At 35.2% G+C, this 11156-nt stretch overlaps 2 protein-coding genes across 2 annotated transcripts; one reads left to right on the top strand and one right to left on the bottom strand.

Moving 5' to 3' along the window:
- Window positions 1-28: 28 nt before the first annotated feature.
- Window positions 29-2056, bottom strand: LOC128866849 (tRNA pseudouridine(38/39) synthase). Its single transcript, XM_054107862.1, has 7 exons — window positions 1656-2056; window positions 1503-1594; window positions 947-1444; window positions 736-883; window positions 461-676; window positions 247-398; window positions 29-180 (listed from the first exon to the last, which is right to left on the bottom strand). The coding sequence occupies exons 1-7, from the start codon at window positions 1943-1945 to the stop codon at window positions 68-70; spliced, it is 1509 nt and encodes a 502-aa protein (XP_053963837.1). The 5' UTR covers window positions 1946-2056; the 3' UTR covers window positions 29-67.
- A 1633-nt stretch (window positions 2057-3689) lies between these two features.
- On the top strand, window positions 3690-10842 carry LOC128866377 (pre-mRNA-splicing regulator female-lethal(2)D). The gene is made up of 5 exons (XM_054107058.1): window positions 3690-4714; window positions 7361-7485; window positions 7546-7770; window positions 7839-7947; window positions 9146-10842. The coding sequence occupies exons 1-5, from the start codon at window positions 4267-4269 to the stop codon at window positions 10141-10143; spliced, it is 1905 nt and encodes a 634-aa protein (XP_053963033.1). The 5' UTR covers window positions 3690-4266; the 3' UTR covers window positions 10144-10842.
- Window positions 10843-11156: the final 314 nt, after the last annotated feature.

Below are 11156 nucleotides of genomic sequence, written 5' to 3'. Positions count from 1 at the left end.
AAGTGTTGATGAATAAGGAAACAAATCATTTCGTAAACTAAATATTTTACTTCTTTTTTTTTAAGTATCACTTTTTATAAGTATCACTTTTTATAATTTGGCTACTTCTTGTTGCTGGTTCCTCAGTAACTACCAAACGCTGCTTCTTTATGAAATGCTCAATGCGGTTCTCCAAGCTCTCTGTCGAATAGAGTTTTGAGTCAAAATTTCGCTCTCTAATTTTATTAAATTACTACAAACTCTTACCACAACGTTTGCGATTTAAAAGCTGTTGATATTGACGTGGCCGCACGCCGTCTTGCAGCAACCAAGCCTGGGCCTGCACAGGTGCCGAGTTTTTATACTCCCTTCGCTGTATCTGTTCTAACTGATGTAGCACATCGCGTATCATAGTACTTCTGTAATGCGAAAAACGAAAAATGCAGAAATGAATTGTAAAATATGGTTATTTTATATTTACTTTATGTTATACTGCATCCATTCACCTTGCACCGCTTCAATAAGCTTTTGTAGATGTTCCTCGCCATATATCCAAGTGGTGGTGTGCTCCTCATCTGCTGGCGGTGCTGAGTGCTCACTATTTGATTCACTATTAGCGGGTTGTATGGTGTTTTTACGAAATGCGCAATGAAAGAGGTTCAAGGGCAAACCAATGGCGGGTGTATACTGTGGTTTACTATGGAAAAATGTGCATCTATTGTATGAGCTAAAGAAATGTCTAATTTTATCACTAACCATGGATTTTTCTGCACATCAAGCAATTCATTTATGACCTCTGGTTCCTCTTTCTTTTCGCCAATGAGCAGCAATACAGCCATAATACAACGTATTTGATGCCACAGAAAAGCATTTGCCCTGATCTCCAGCATATACATGGCGTAGCCTGTTGAAATTCTTTATAGTTACTCGCCGGAAAGTTTTCAATATTCAATTCCCAATTATTTACCATCTTTATCATCATCAGCGTCATTCTGTTCTATCTCACACCGCTGAACACTGGCCTTGAATATCTGCCTTATATAATTTGTCACGCCATTATTAACATCCATTTTGCAGAAATTCCGAAAGTCTGTATGTCTCGCCAACAATTCACAGCCCATTTGCATTGATTCGATGCATAAATCACCTTTTGGAAAGTAGTAACGATATGTCCGTTCAACGCAATCGAAACGCGCGCTGTACACCGGGCTACGCAGTGGCATCCATGCTACAGCTTGTATGTTGCGCGGCAACACTCGATTCAGCAGTGCACAATAGTCAATTTCATTAGCCAGCGATTCAGGTTGTAGCTGGCTTTCCGGCGTATATTTGCTACGCAAGTCTATGGAGATGACTTGACAGAAGGCGCTTACTTCTTTGTCTGTACGGCCACAACGGTGGTAATTTGCGGTTTCGCGAGACTCAATTAAACAAGTGCGAATGAGAGCCTGGAATAGATGGTGTTCTAAAACAGAAGTGTACATTTTAAATTAAATAAAGTGTGACTACAAGACTGGACGCACCTATTGTAGCATTTGAATCTTCCTGTACTGCCAAGCCGTGATAATCCCAGCCGAAATAGAGCAATTTCATCAGCACGTGCCGCTTGTGGCTACTGTAGTGAAAATTGTAAATGCTTAGCAAATGTGTAAGAATTTAAAGAGCTGAATTTTTACTTCTTAAAGTCAAATTTACGTTTATGTGCTTTTTGGTTTGACTTCGTTTGACCAACCTCTGGTACATTATTCACATTTGGACTTTCGCCGGCTTCCAGTTTGGCGAGCTGCTCATAAAATTCTCCATCACTTTGTCCCAACTTCTTTTGTAATAAATTCCGGATTTGAAAATTGTACGCATCCAGTTGTAAGACTTTGGATATGAGTTCCTCTTTACTCCAGTCTTGTATTTCCTCGCGACTCACACGTCCTTTTCCGCGTTTATTTATTTGCACCTTTTTCTCATTCATCGTCCTGTGGAAAGAATTTTTGTAAACAATGTGGATTGTTTACCGCACAATGTGACACATTCGCAAATAAGACACATTGAGGGACTTCCGGCAATATTTTTGTTTTTGAGAAATTTGTAGAAATTTTATCATTTTGCTGCAGAATGTTGCCATATTCAAATTTTCGTGTTGAAGATTTTTATACGAGGGGCTCTCAAACTGTCCGCATTGAGTTTATGTCGGTGTGATGTTTAAGGCAACGAAATGTATGATAATTACCAGCGCGCTTAATCTTGTGTGGAGGCTGAGAATAGTACCAGACTAAGAGAGGTACATTAGAGAACTTTATAATACATGTAAAACTGGGAAAAATAAACCAGATTTCCTAGAAATAAGCCAGGGCAGATAACGGCAGCAAAATAGCGTCAATTACGAGAGATGTATTTCCAAATTCACTGAAAGAGTCAATGATAACTTTGAGCCAGAAAATAATTAAAGCAAAAAGAGGTTTAGGCTTATTAATACATTAAAAACTATTTGGGAATTTGGTAAGCGTAGTGAAAGAGCAACTTATAGAATATTTGGAAGTTAATGAAATTTTCTCAAATTCCATAGAGGTTTCATAAACATCATTCATGTGAAACGATAAAATTATATCATAGATGATTGGGAAACCAGTGAAAAACAAAATAAAATTATGGCGTGTTTTTTAGATTTCAAGAGGGCATTTAGGACGATTGATAGAGGAATTTTGTTACAAAATGGGGACAATGGGACAAATATGGGATTCGAGAAGTGCAACTAGATAGGTTTAAGACATACTTAGAAGATAGACACCAAAAAACTACAGTAAATGATATTATTATAATCTTAAAGTAGCAGCAACAGAACGATTATTTTCATAAAAAATTTGCACGATTTGCAATCGTTGCTCAAGTGTGTAGCGTTCCATGATGAGATGTATACTAATGAAGTTTACAAATGTCAAGCGAAAAATAAAAAATATTGCGTCGTTCGCCCTCCCTATCGGAAAAAAGTTGAAGCGCACCTATTGAATAACCCTTTATATATGAGCTAAGAAATAATGATGACTTTAGAATAAGGTATAGGCAAAGCAATAAAGCACAACATTCAATGTTTTATATTGCTCTGAAATTGTATAATGCATTACCAATGAAAGAACAAAAAAGAGACAAGAAATAAAAATGTGTGAAGCTCATTCGGAATGAGTGAAATAATATAATGTAAGAAATATAAAATATTGTTATACTAATAATAATAATAATGAAATAGATGGTATAGTTTTGTGTCGGTGTACTGATAATCGACGAGTTATATTCCTTTCTTTTCGACAAACTGTTTTTTATAAAATTCTATTACGTGTGTATGTATTTGGCTTTGCCCACATGTCTATGTTGCAGAATAATTTATCGAAAGTAACAAGTTTATGAATTCAACATGCTAAATACCGCTGCATAGCCCGAAAGAAAAATTTTGTGTAGACTATTTGCTTACATTTCTTAAATACCAAAATTATTTATATAACACGCTTTCTCGAGGAATTTGTGGAGGTAGTCGCAAAAACTTCATATAATTTGGGGTATATATGGTCCTATATATTAATAAATTTTTGAATAGTAATTTACTAAAAATTTGATTGCTCTTGTAAGCTCTTAACTTGCCCTAATACAACCCTGTCATTAAGTTCGCCATTTTTTAAACATGTTATACGCTTCTCTCTTTCTCGCTTATATCGACAAGATGAAAGCCCACCATATTGAATTTTCAGCAAGTATAATTGTGACGCGACGAGTTTTCACTGCGTCGAAAAATTAATATTTAATGTAGAAAAAGTGTGAATTTTCTTAGAAAAATATTAAAAAAATATAGTTCAATAAACATTTAATGCGCAAGTGGTGAATGTAAGTTGCGAAAAAGTCGAAAAGTGCGTGAAATTTGGTAGTGAAAAAATTAGAGTTAGCGGAGCGCTACCTAAAATTTCCATGCGTATATATTTCACCAAGGTGGAAGAAGAAGAATCTATAAGCAATTAAAAAGTTATATGAGCATAGAAAAGTAGCACAGAAGAATAAAGAAAGAAGTGTGCGAGAAGCGAAAGGAGAAGAGGCAGCAAAAGCAACTCGTGAAAAAAGCCAAACAAACGCGCAAGGCGTACGTGCTGCTGCGTGGCGTGTTAGTTTGTAGATGCAATCACGACACAGGTGCGGGGTAATAGTCTAAATAGTCTACTAGCTTCTGCGTTCGAAAAAAAAAACGTTAAAGAAAATTTTAAAACTAATATAAACTAGTTTTGTGGCAAAGTATTTGCCATCTGTACTGTAATGAGTGTCGCTGCAATGACTATGGACGATCAGAGACCTTTGATGAACAGTTACGATAAAATGTCGAAACAATATGAACAAAATTTGCACGGCAATACCGGAGTAGGTGGTGGAGGTGGTGGCATCGGTTTGGGTGCTGCTGGTGCACCACCATCTGGACCTGCCTCGCCAACGCCATCCGGTAGCGAAGAGCCGCAGCATCAATATCATTCACACCATCATCACTCACACCACCATCATCATCATCATTCGCGGCATATGCATCAACATGCGACCCATATGCTAACGTCGGAACATCAGCCACCATCGCCGCCGCCAACTCAGCAACAGCAGCAACATGTGCACCACCACAATCAACATCACCAGACTCAGCAGCAGCAGCAACAACAGCCTGGTACTGTTGCTGAGGCCGTTACTGCTGCCGAACATCGGCAGCGGTTGCTCGAAGGTATATATTGAATGAGAACAATTTAATAGTAAAAAATAGAGATGAATTGAAGACAAAAAGACAAGTATGAGCAAAGTAAAGAACGTATGCTACAATACTCGGTGTGTGTTGAAAAACATGTTTTATTTTTCAAAATATTTTTACATATTTTTACTAGTAAACAATGTACTTTTACTTTGATTTCTTTTTTAAATTGTTAAATATTTTTCTGTACTGAACTTTTGTACATTAAGCAAGTTTTATATGCGAATACTTTAAATAAAAGTTAGCAGGCTGTGACACTAATCCATAAATTATGGATAAGTTGGGCTAGAGCTAAACTTGCGGTAAGTGCGGGTTATACGAAGTGTATTAAGTGGAGCGTGTGTAATGATTGTTTATGAAAAACTCAAATGTTCAATCGTACAGCGAACACTCTTTTTGACTCTTTCAGAACTTTTTCATTCGAGTACTACTAATCATTATAGTTTGTAAGCGTGACTGTGGTGCGAATTAAAACAAAATAAGGTGCAGAGACAGTAAATGAAAAATGTTTATTTAAGCAAGAACTTGCAAAATAAACAAATGCTTATGAAAGGCATAATAAAGAAAATAAAGATGAGTGATATATAAACTGTGGAAATCAAAACAAAGGAATGAACTGTAAACCAAACAAGTGCATGAATAATACAAAATATGATAACCTTTTTTTTTATTAATACTTGTGTTATAGTCAATCATGAACAAAATTTTCAAAAAATAGCGAAAGTGCTTGGAAGCAATTTTTAAATAAGCAAAACGCTTTCAAAAAATTTTTTTTTACTAAGTGTATTTTGAACATCTTATTAATCGAAAAAATCAACAAAAGTTTCTTCTGTATATATTTCCATTCTGCCACTTAAACCTTTATTGCAATACACTATTTTGCAAATGAAAATAGATACCAATTATAAAATAAAAAATAAATCAGCGGCCATAGTTTTTGTTGTGAGCGACAATTCTCAATCGTCGTTGGTGTTATCTTTTACGTCGTGTGTTCTTGCAGCTCTTCGCCCTTTTTTCTGCTCCTGCCACACCCACGGTCGTTTCTCTATCACCATATTGGTTATTCAACCAACCCTGTTGCATCTAATTCTATTACAGTTATTGTCTACATGTGCTGCGCTCTCGTGTCTCTACGTTAAATATTTGCTGATATTTGCAGAAAAATTAGAAGAAAAATAATAGAAAAATGAAATAAATTATTGTAATGCAGCTAAGAAACGAACTTAAAAAATGTGTTCTCAGGAATGTAAGTGCTATTAGCGCAAAAAAAAAAAAAAATAAGGAAAAAGTAAAAAAAAAAATTAAATTTATATAAATAATATTATATACTTTTCTAAAGGGCCTTATAATAAAGCGTATAGTCAAAAGTTGGCGCGCAAGTGTGTGTTAAAAAGTATAAAAGTAGTGTCCTAAATTTATAATAATATATAACAAAATTGTGAAAACGGCAAAGAATAAAGTTGCAGCATTTTTTTGATTGTATTAGCATAGAAAACTATTGTAATTTTCATAAGCACTTTAGCTTTCATAACATTTATTAATGTAGGTATAGGTTATTGGTAAAGCAAAAAAAAAGGACAGATATTTTAAGCATTAAATAATTACTCAGAAAGTTCCAACAGTTTTCTATGCTTCGCTTGTCAAATAAATTTTGCAACACGACAAATAATAAATCTTCACGAACATTTGTATATAGAAAGCTTGTAAAGTGTAAATACCGGAGTTATCTGAAAAGCGTCAGAAAAGAGTGTGGGTTGTCGATGCAATTGTGTTTTTCTTAAAGAAATCCATATAAAAAAATGTAATAAAATTGAGTGTATAAAAAATGTGTGCGTTGTTGGCATGTTGAAATTCGCTAAAGGAAATTCGCTATCAAGCAAAAAGCATTTCAGCAATATTTATGTAATTTAATCAAAGGTAAAATATTGCCTTGGCGCACAGAAAAAACTGTTTGTAAACAAAATACAGTGCTGGTTGTGCGCGTGAAAGCAATATGAAAAGTATCTGAAAAAAAAAAAAAATAGTTCGTTGCGTGTGTTTGTGTATTGCGGAAAATAAGTCAGATAAAAGTTCACCAGAATTGTTTTTACTAAACTGCTTTCATACGAAATACAAATATATATTGGCGTTTAATTCGCGTCGCAATATACGTAACGATACGATCTGGTTTAAATGGTCTGTTGTCACATTTTTCAACACTGAGCTGACCGCCTTCCAAGACATATATACACAACAACAACGTAACGAAACGCAACGAACAGAAGAAGCAACACAATCAGAAAATAAAATGCCAACTCCAAAATCACGAAATGGGCGGCAATGCGCATACAAACGTACCTTGTTGCACTCAGTATTGGTATGATTTCGTATTAAGTTCCATTTAGAAAAAAAAATTAAATAAAATAAAAAATAAACAATAGTAATTAACTATTTTATAACTTGTTGATATAATGTACGTATGTGTATGTATTATGTTAAATTTATGCTTTCATTCCAAGTATGTGTCAAAATTTCATCTCATATCTATAAAATTATTTAGAAAATTCTAACAAATATTTGTTTAAACAAAGTAGTTTATCTCGAATCCTATTATATGAATAACTTTTTTCATCGTCAATACAGATGAAATTGAGAGCCTCAAGCTGGAGCAGGCGCGGCTTTCGCAGCAATGCGTTGACGCACAGCGGCGAGAAAAAATACTCATGCGCCGCTTGGCCAATAAGGAACAAGAATTTCAGGATTATGTGGTAAGAATTGAGATTGCATTTAATTACAACAAAAATGTTTAACAAATTCAATTTATTTAGAGCCAAATTGCCGAATATAAAGCAGCACAAGCACCCACTGCATTGGCATTGCGATCAGCTTTGCTCGATCCAGCTGTTAACTTACTTTTTGAAAAACTTAAGAAAGAATTAAAAGCTACCAAGGCAAAGTTGGAGGAAACACAAAACGAGTTGTCCGCTTGGAAATTCACACCAGACTCGAACACGGGCAAACGTTTGATAGCGAAGTGTCGTTTGTTGTATCAGGTAAGGTTTTTTCTTTTCTAATTTTGTAATATAATTTAGAAATTTACTATAAATTTTTATAATAATAGGAAAATGAGGAGCTGGGTAAAATGACCTCCAATGGTCGTTTGGCTAAACTAGAGACTGAATTGGCAATGCAAAAAAGCTTCTGCGAGGAAGTAAAGAAGTCACAATCAGGTAAATAGCAAGATAAATACATACTAAGATATATTAGGTCTGTTCATGTAAAAATTATCCTATAACTAGCCAGCAACTTAATTTCCGAGAATTAGCTCTCAAAGAGAAAAATATCAAAAAAAGTACATGAATGAAAAACCCGTAACAATTTGCAAGTTTTGCGAACAGCTGATTAAATTGTTGGCGTGAAAAATCACAAAAATTAAAAAAAAAAATCAGCTGAGCTGCCTCGTATTAAATTAAAAAAAAAAAACAAATAAAATGCAAATTAAAGAGCTTAGGCATCACGTGATTTTATTTTGTACACAATAATTTGTGCCATTCCATCTCCATTAGCGATTGTATTTTTGTGGCAATCACAGCTTTCTTCAAATTTTTCTTGCTTCCGTCCTAAGCATGTATGTATATATGTTTATTTGCCGAATTAATTAATAACTAACGAAGATGTACAAGCATAAAACATAAAAGATATCTTCAATGCTTTCGATTTGTGTTTCGGGAACTGCGGCAACGTTGATCGGAGGGTGTGGTTCAGAAGTATATATTTCATCCTGTTATTCTTATATGGAACATAGGGTCCCAACAAATTGTTTCAACTGGACCCGATTTTGCGCCAGTAATTTAATGTCGTTCCATGTTTTATTCGTCTTCTGCATCTCCATCTCTATCATGCGTCTACATGTATTTGACGGTCTTCCTCTGCGGCTGCCGGCCTGAGGGTTCCTCTCAACTGGTTCAGAAGTACGCACCTTTATATCATTGGTCGATGCCTATTTATTATATGACTTCAATTAAACTTTATAAATTTTATAATTTTTATTTTATTTTTCCAAAATATGTGTACTTACATTCTCCATTTTTATTAAAATTTAAAATTTTTACTCAATTCGCAAACTTTAATTCGAGTTTTTTTACCTTTCGATAGCAGTTTTTCTTACTTGAAAATTCGTAAAAGTAACAATTTATTCGGTAAGAACTTGCAACTTCCCCTCAAAATTAAATGTCATTTTGTGAGAGATCCCCTACTTTGCAAGTTTTGTTTTTTGGATACATCAACACCAAAACTATAATTATGAAGTTACAAATTGTTACAAATTATTTGCTTCATGAACATACCTAAACTGCTACAACAACAACATTACGTGTTAAATTGATATTTGTATGCTCATCGCCTCTTTATTTCCTTCTCCTTTCACAGAGGTCGATGATTTTCTGCCCGAACTGGACGAGGATGTCGAAGGTATGCAAAGCACAATCTTATACCTCCAACAAGAACTCAAGACCACCCGCGATCGCATACAAACTTTGGAGAAGGAGAACTATCAGATAAAAACCGGCACCTTGGACAATGAAGACACTGTGAAGTCCACAGATGCAGAAGCCAATATTCCATCTCTGCACATTGGTTTGAATGGCGTTGTGGTTCCCACCAATTTGCCGATCAACGCTGCCGAAACCTGTGCCATAGCCTATAACAGTGCTGTCACAAACAATACCAACACGGAAAATATCCTACCGCAAATGCACAATATTCTTACACACACCAACGATATAAAATTCGGGGCTGCGTGTCCATTGGAAACGATCGATGAGAATGCATGTCTACGCAATTATGCACCACCACCTAATGAGTACTACAACGGGATCGAGGGAGCATCCCTGCCCCAGCAACATGGCCAAATCGCGGGAGATGTTGATGCCACTAGCACTTTGAATCCGTTCAATGCCGCCACACCAACAGTAACAGGTGGCACCTTGTTGCGAACTGTGGCTGCGCGCAAACGTAATTTTGAGTGCATTGATCCGAATGAAAGTCCAGTTATTGCAATAGTTGCGCCGCCTGCTACACCAACGCATGTAACCGCACCACGCACTCTGCCACCGAAGAAGTCTAAGCTGCGACGCGCCTCCGTACAAACCAATGAAATAAATGAATATGACGCCAGTAATGGTATTGCAGGCAATGCACAATTGCTAGGTACAGCCGGAATAGGTGCCATCGCAGCAATTGATCCTTTGAGTATCGTTGATAATGCGGTTGTTGGCATGGCAAATGAGGAGCATCCAAGTGGCATGGCGATCGATGAATCGGCCATGGATAGTAACACCAGTGGAGTTGCGCTACGCATAATGACGCGAAGACGTTCTGTACGCCAACAGCAAAATGGTAATATTGGTGGCGATAGTAATCACTAAACGAGAAATTGCAAAACGCTGGAAGAAATAGCACTAATTTATGTATACACACATACATGTATATATACATATATAAATGTCTTTTTTAAATTCTACTGAAATAAAATGCTATAGTGTTTTAACAAAAGATATAAGCAGAATTTAATAATGCTAAGGGAAAATCCAACAATAACTGAGAAACAAATAACGAAAATAAGAAACAAATTAAGTAGCTATGCAGCAAAATAGTAAATAAATAATCAGCAATTAGTTAATAAAATATCACACGTGTGTACTTTATGGAGAAAACTGTACACTGCAAAGAAGTGTATGTGTTGATGATGAAGAATGCGCTTTTTGTTTGGTTTACAAAGCTACTACATACATTTTAAATTAGTAGCAATGTGCAAATAATTTTTTAAAATTTGTTTAAGTTTATGCACTGTTTTATTAATTTTATTAGCAGCTATGTGTAATAAAAATAAAAGAAGTAAAATGATTGAAAATAACCGATGAAATTGATGATGTACTTTTGCTCTGCATATAATTTTTATTTTATTTTAATTTCTTCATTAATGTGGTTCAAAAGGCCGAGATTTTTTTAGTGAGATTACAGCGATAGTTGCATTAAGTTTTCGATGAAGAACAAGCTAAAAATATAGACATATAATTATTTTGTTTAAATTAAGTGAATAAATAATCAGGTTTAATACAAAATAATCGTTGAATTTCATTTATAGGGAAAGTGCGGTCGAAACTCGATAGTGGCAACTCGTGACTGGCGCATTATACAATTGTTGCCAACGAATGTTTGGAGTAAAATATTGAATTATCAACATATAACGCGTGCTTGTTGCAGGATAGAACTACATAAAATGTCGGGCATAATAAATAGTGTGATGTGTCAGTACGTATAAGTAATGCCAGTTTACGATACACGAGCCGTTCACGAGCCGTTCACACAACGAAATTCGCAGTAAAAAGGACAGTTTTGATGGCTGTATATTTGCAAGTTTTCTTTTATTTGGTTTTGA

This window comes from Anastrepha ludens, chromosome 6, assembly GCF_028408465.1.
Source record: "Anastrepha ludens isolate Willacy chromosome 6, idAnaLude1.1, whole genome shotgun sequence".
Classification (NCBI taxonomy): domain Eukaryota; kingdom Metazoa; phylum Arthropoda; class Insecta; order Diptera; family Tephritidae; genus Anastrepha; species Anastrepha ludens.
Note: the sequence above shows the minus strand (reverse complement) of the source record. Positions and strands in the feature narration are given on the sequence as shown.

Coding starts and splice junctions, on each gene's coding strand:
- LOC128866849 (XM_054107862.1), bottom strand. CDS start 1,945: ATGAATGAGAAAAAGGTGCAAATAAATAAACGCGGAAAAGGACGTGTG. Junction 1,595..1,655: donor CGTAAATTTGACTTTAAGAA/GTAAAAATTCAG, acceptor TTTTCACTACAG/TAGCCACAAGCGGCACGTGC. Junction 677..735: donor GATGTGCAGAAAAATCCATG/GTTAGTGATAAA, acceptor ATTTTTCCATAG/TAAACCACAGTATACACCCG.
- LOC128866377 (XM_054107058.1), top strand. CDS start 4,267: ATGAGTGTCGCTGCAATGACTATGGACGATCAGAGACCTTTGATGAAC. Junction 7,486..7,545: donor AAGAATTTCAGGATTATGTG/GTAAGAATTGAG, acceptor CAATTTATTTAG/AGCCAAATTGCCGAATATAA. Junction 7,771..7,838: donor AGTGTCGTTTGTTGTATCAG/GTAAGGTTTTTT, acceptor TTATAATAATAG/GAAAATGAGGAGCTGGGTAA.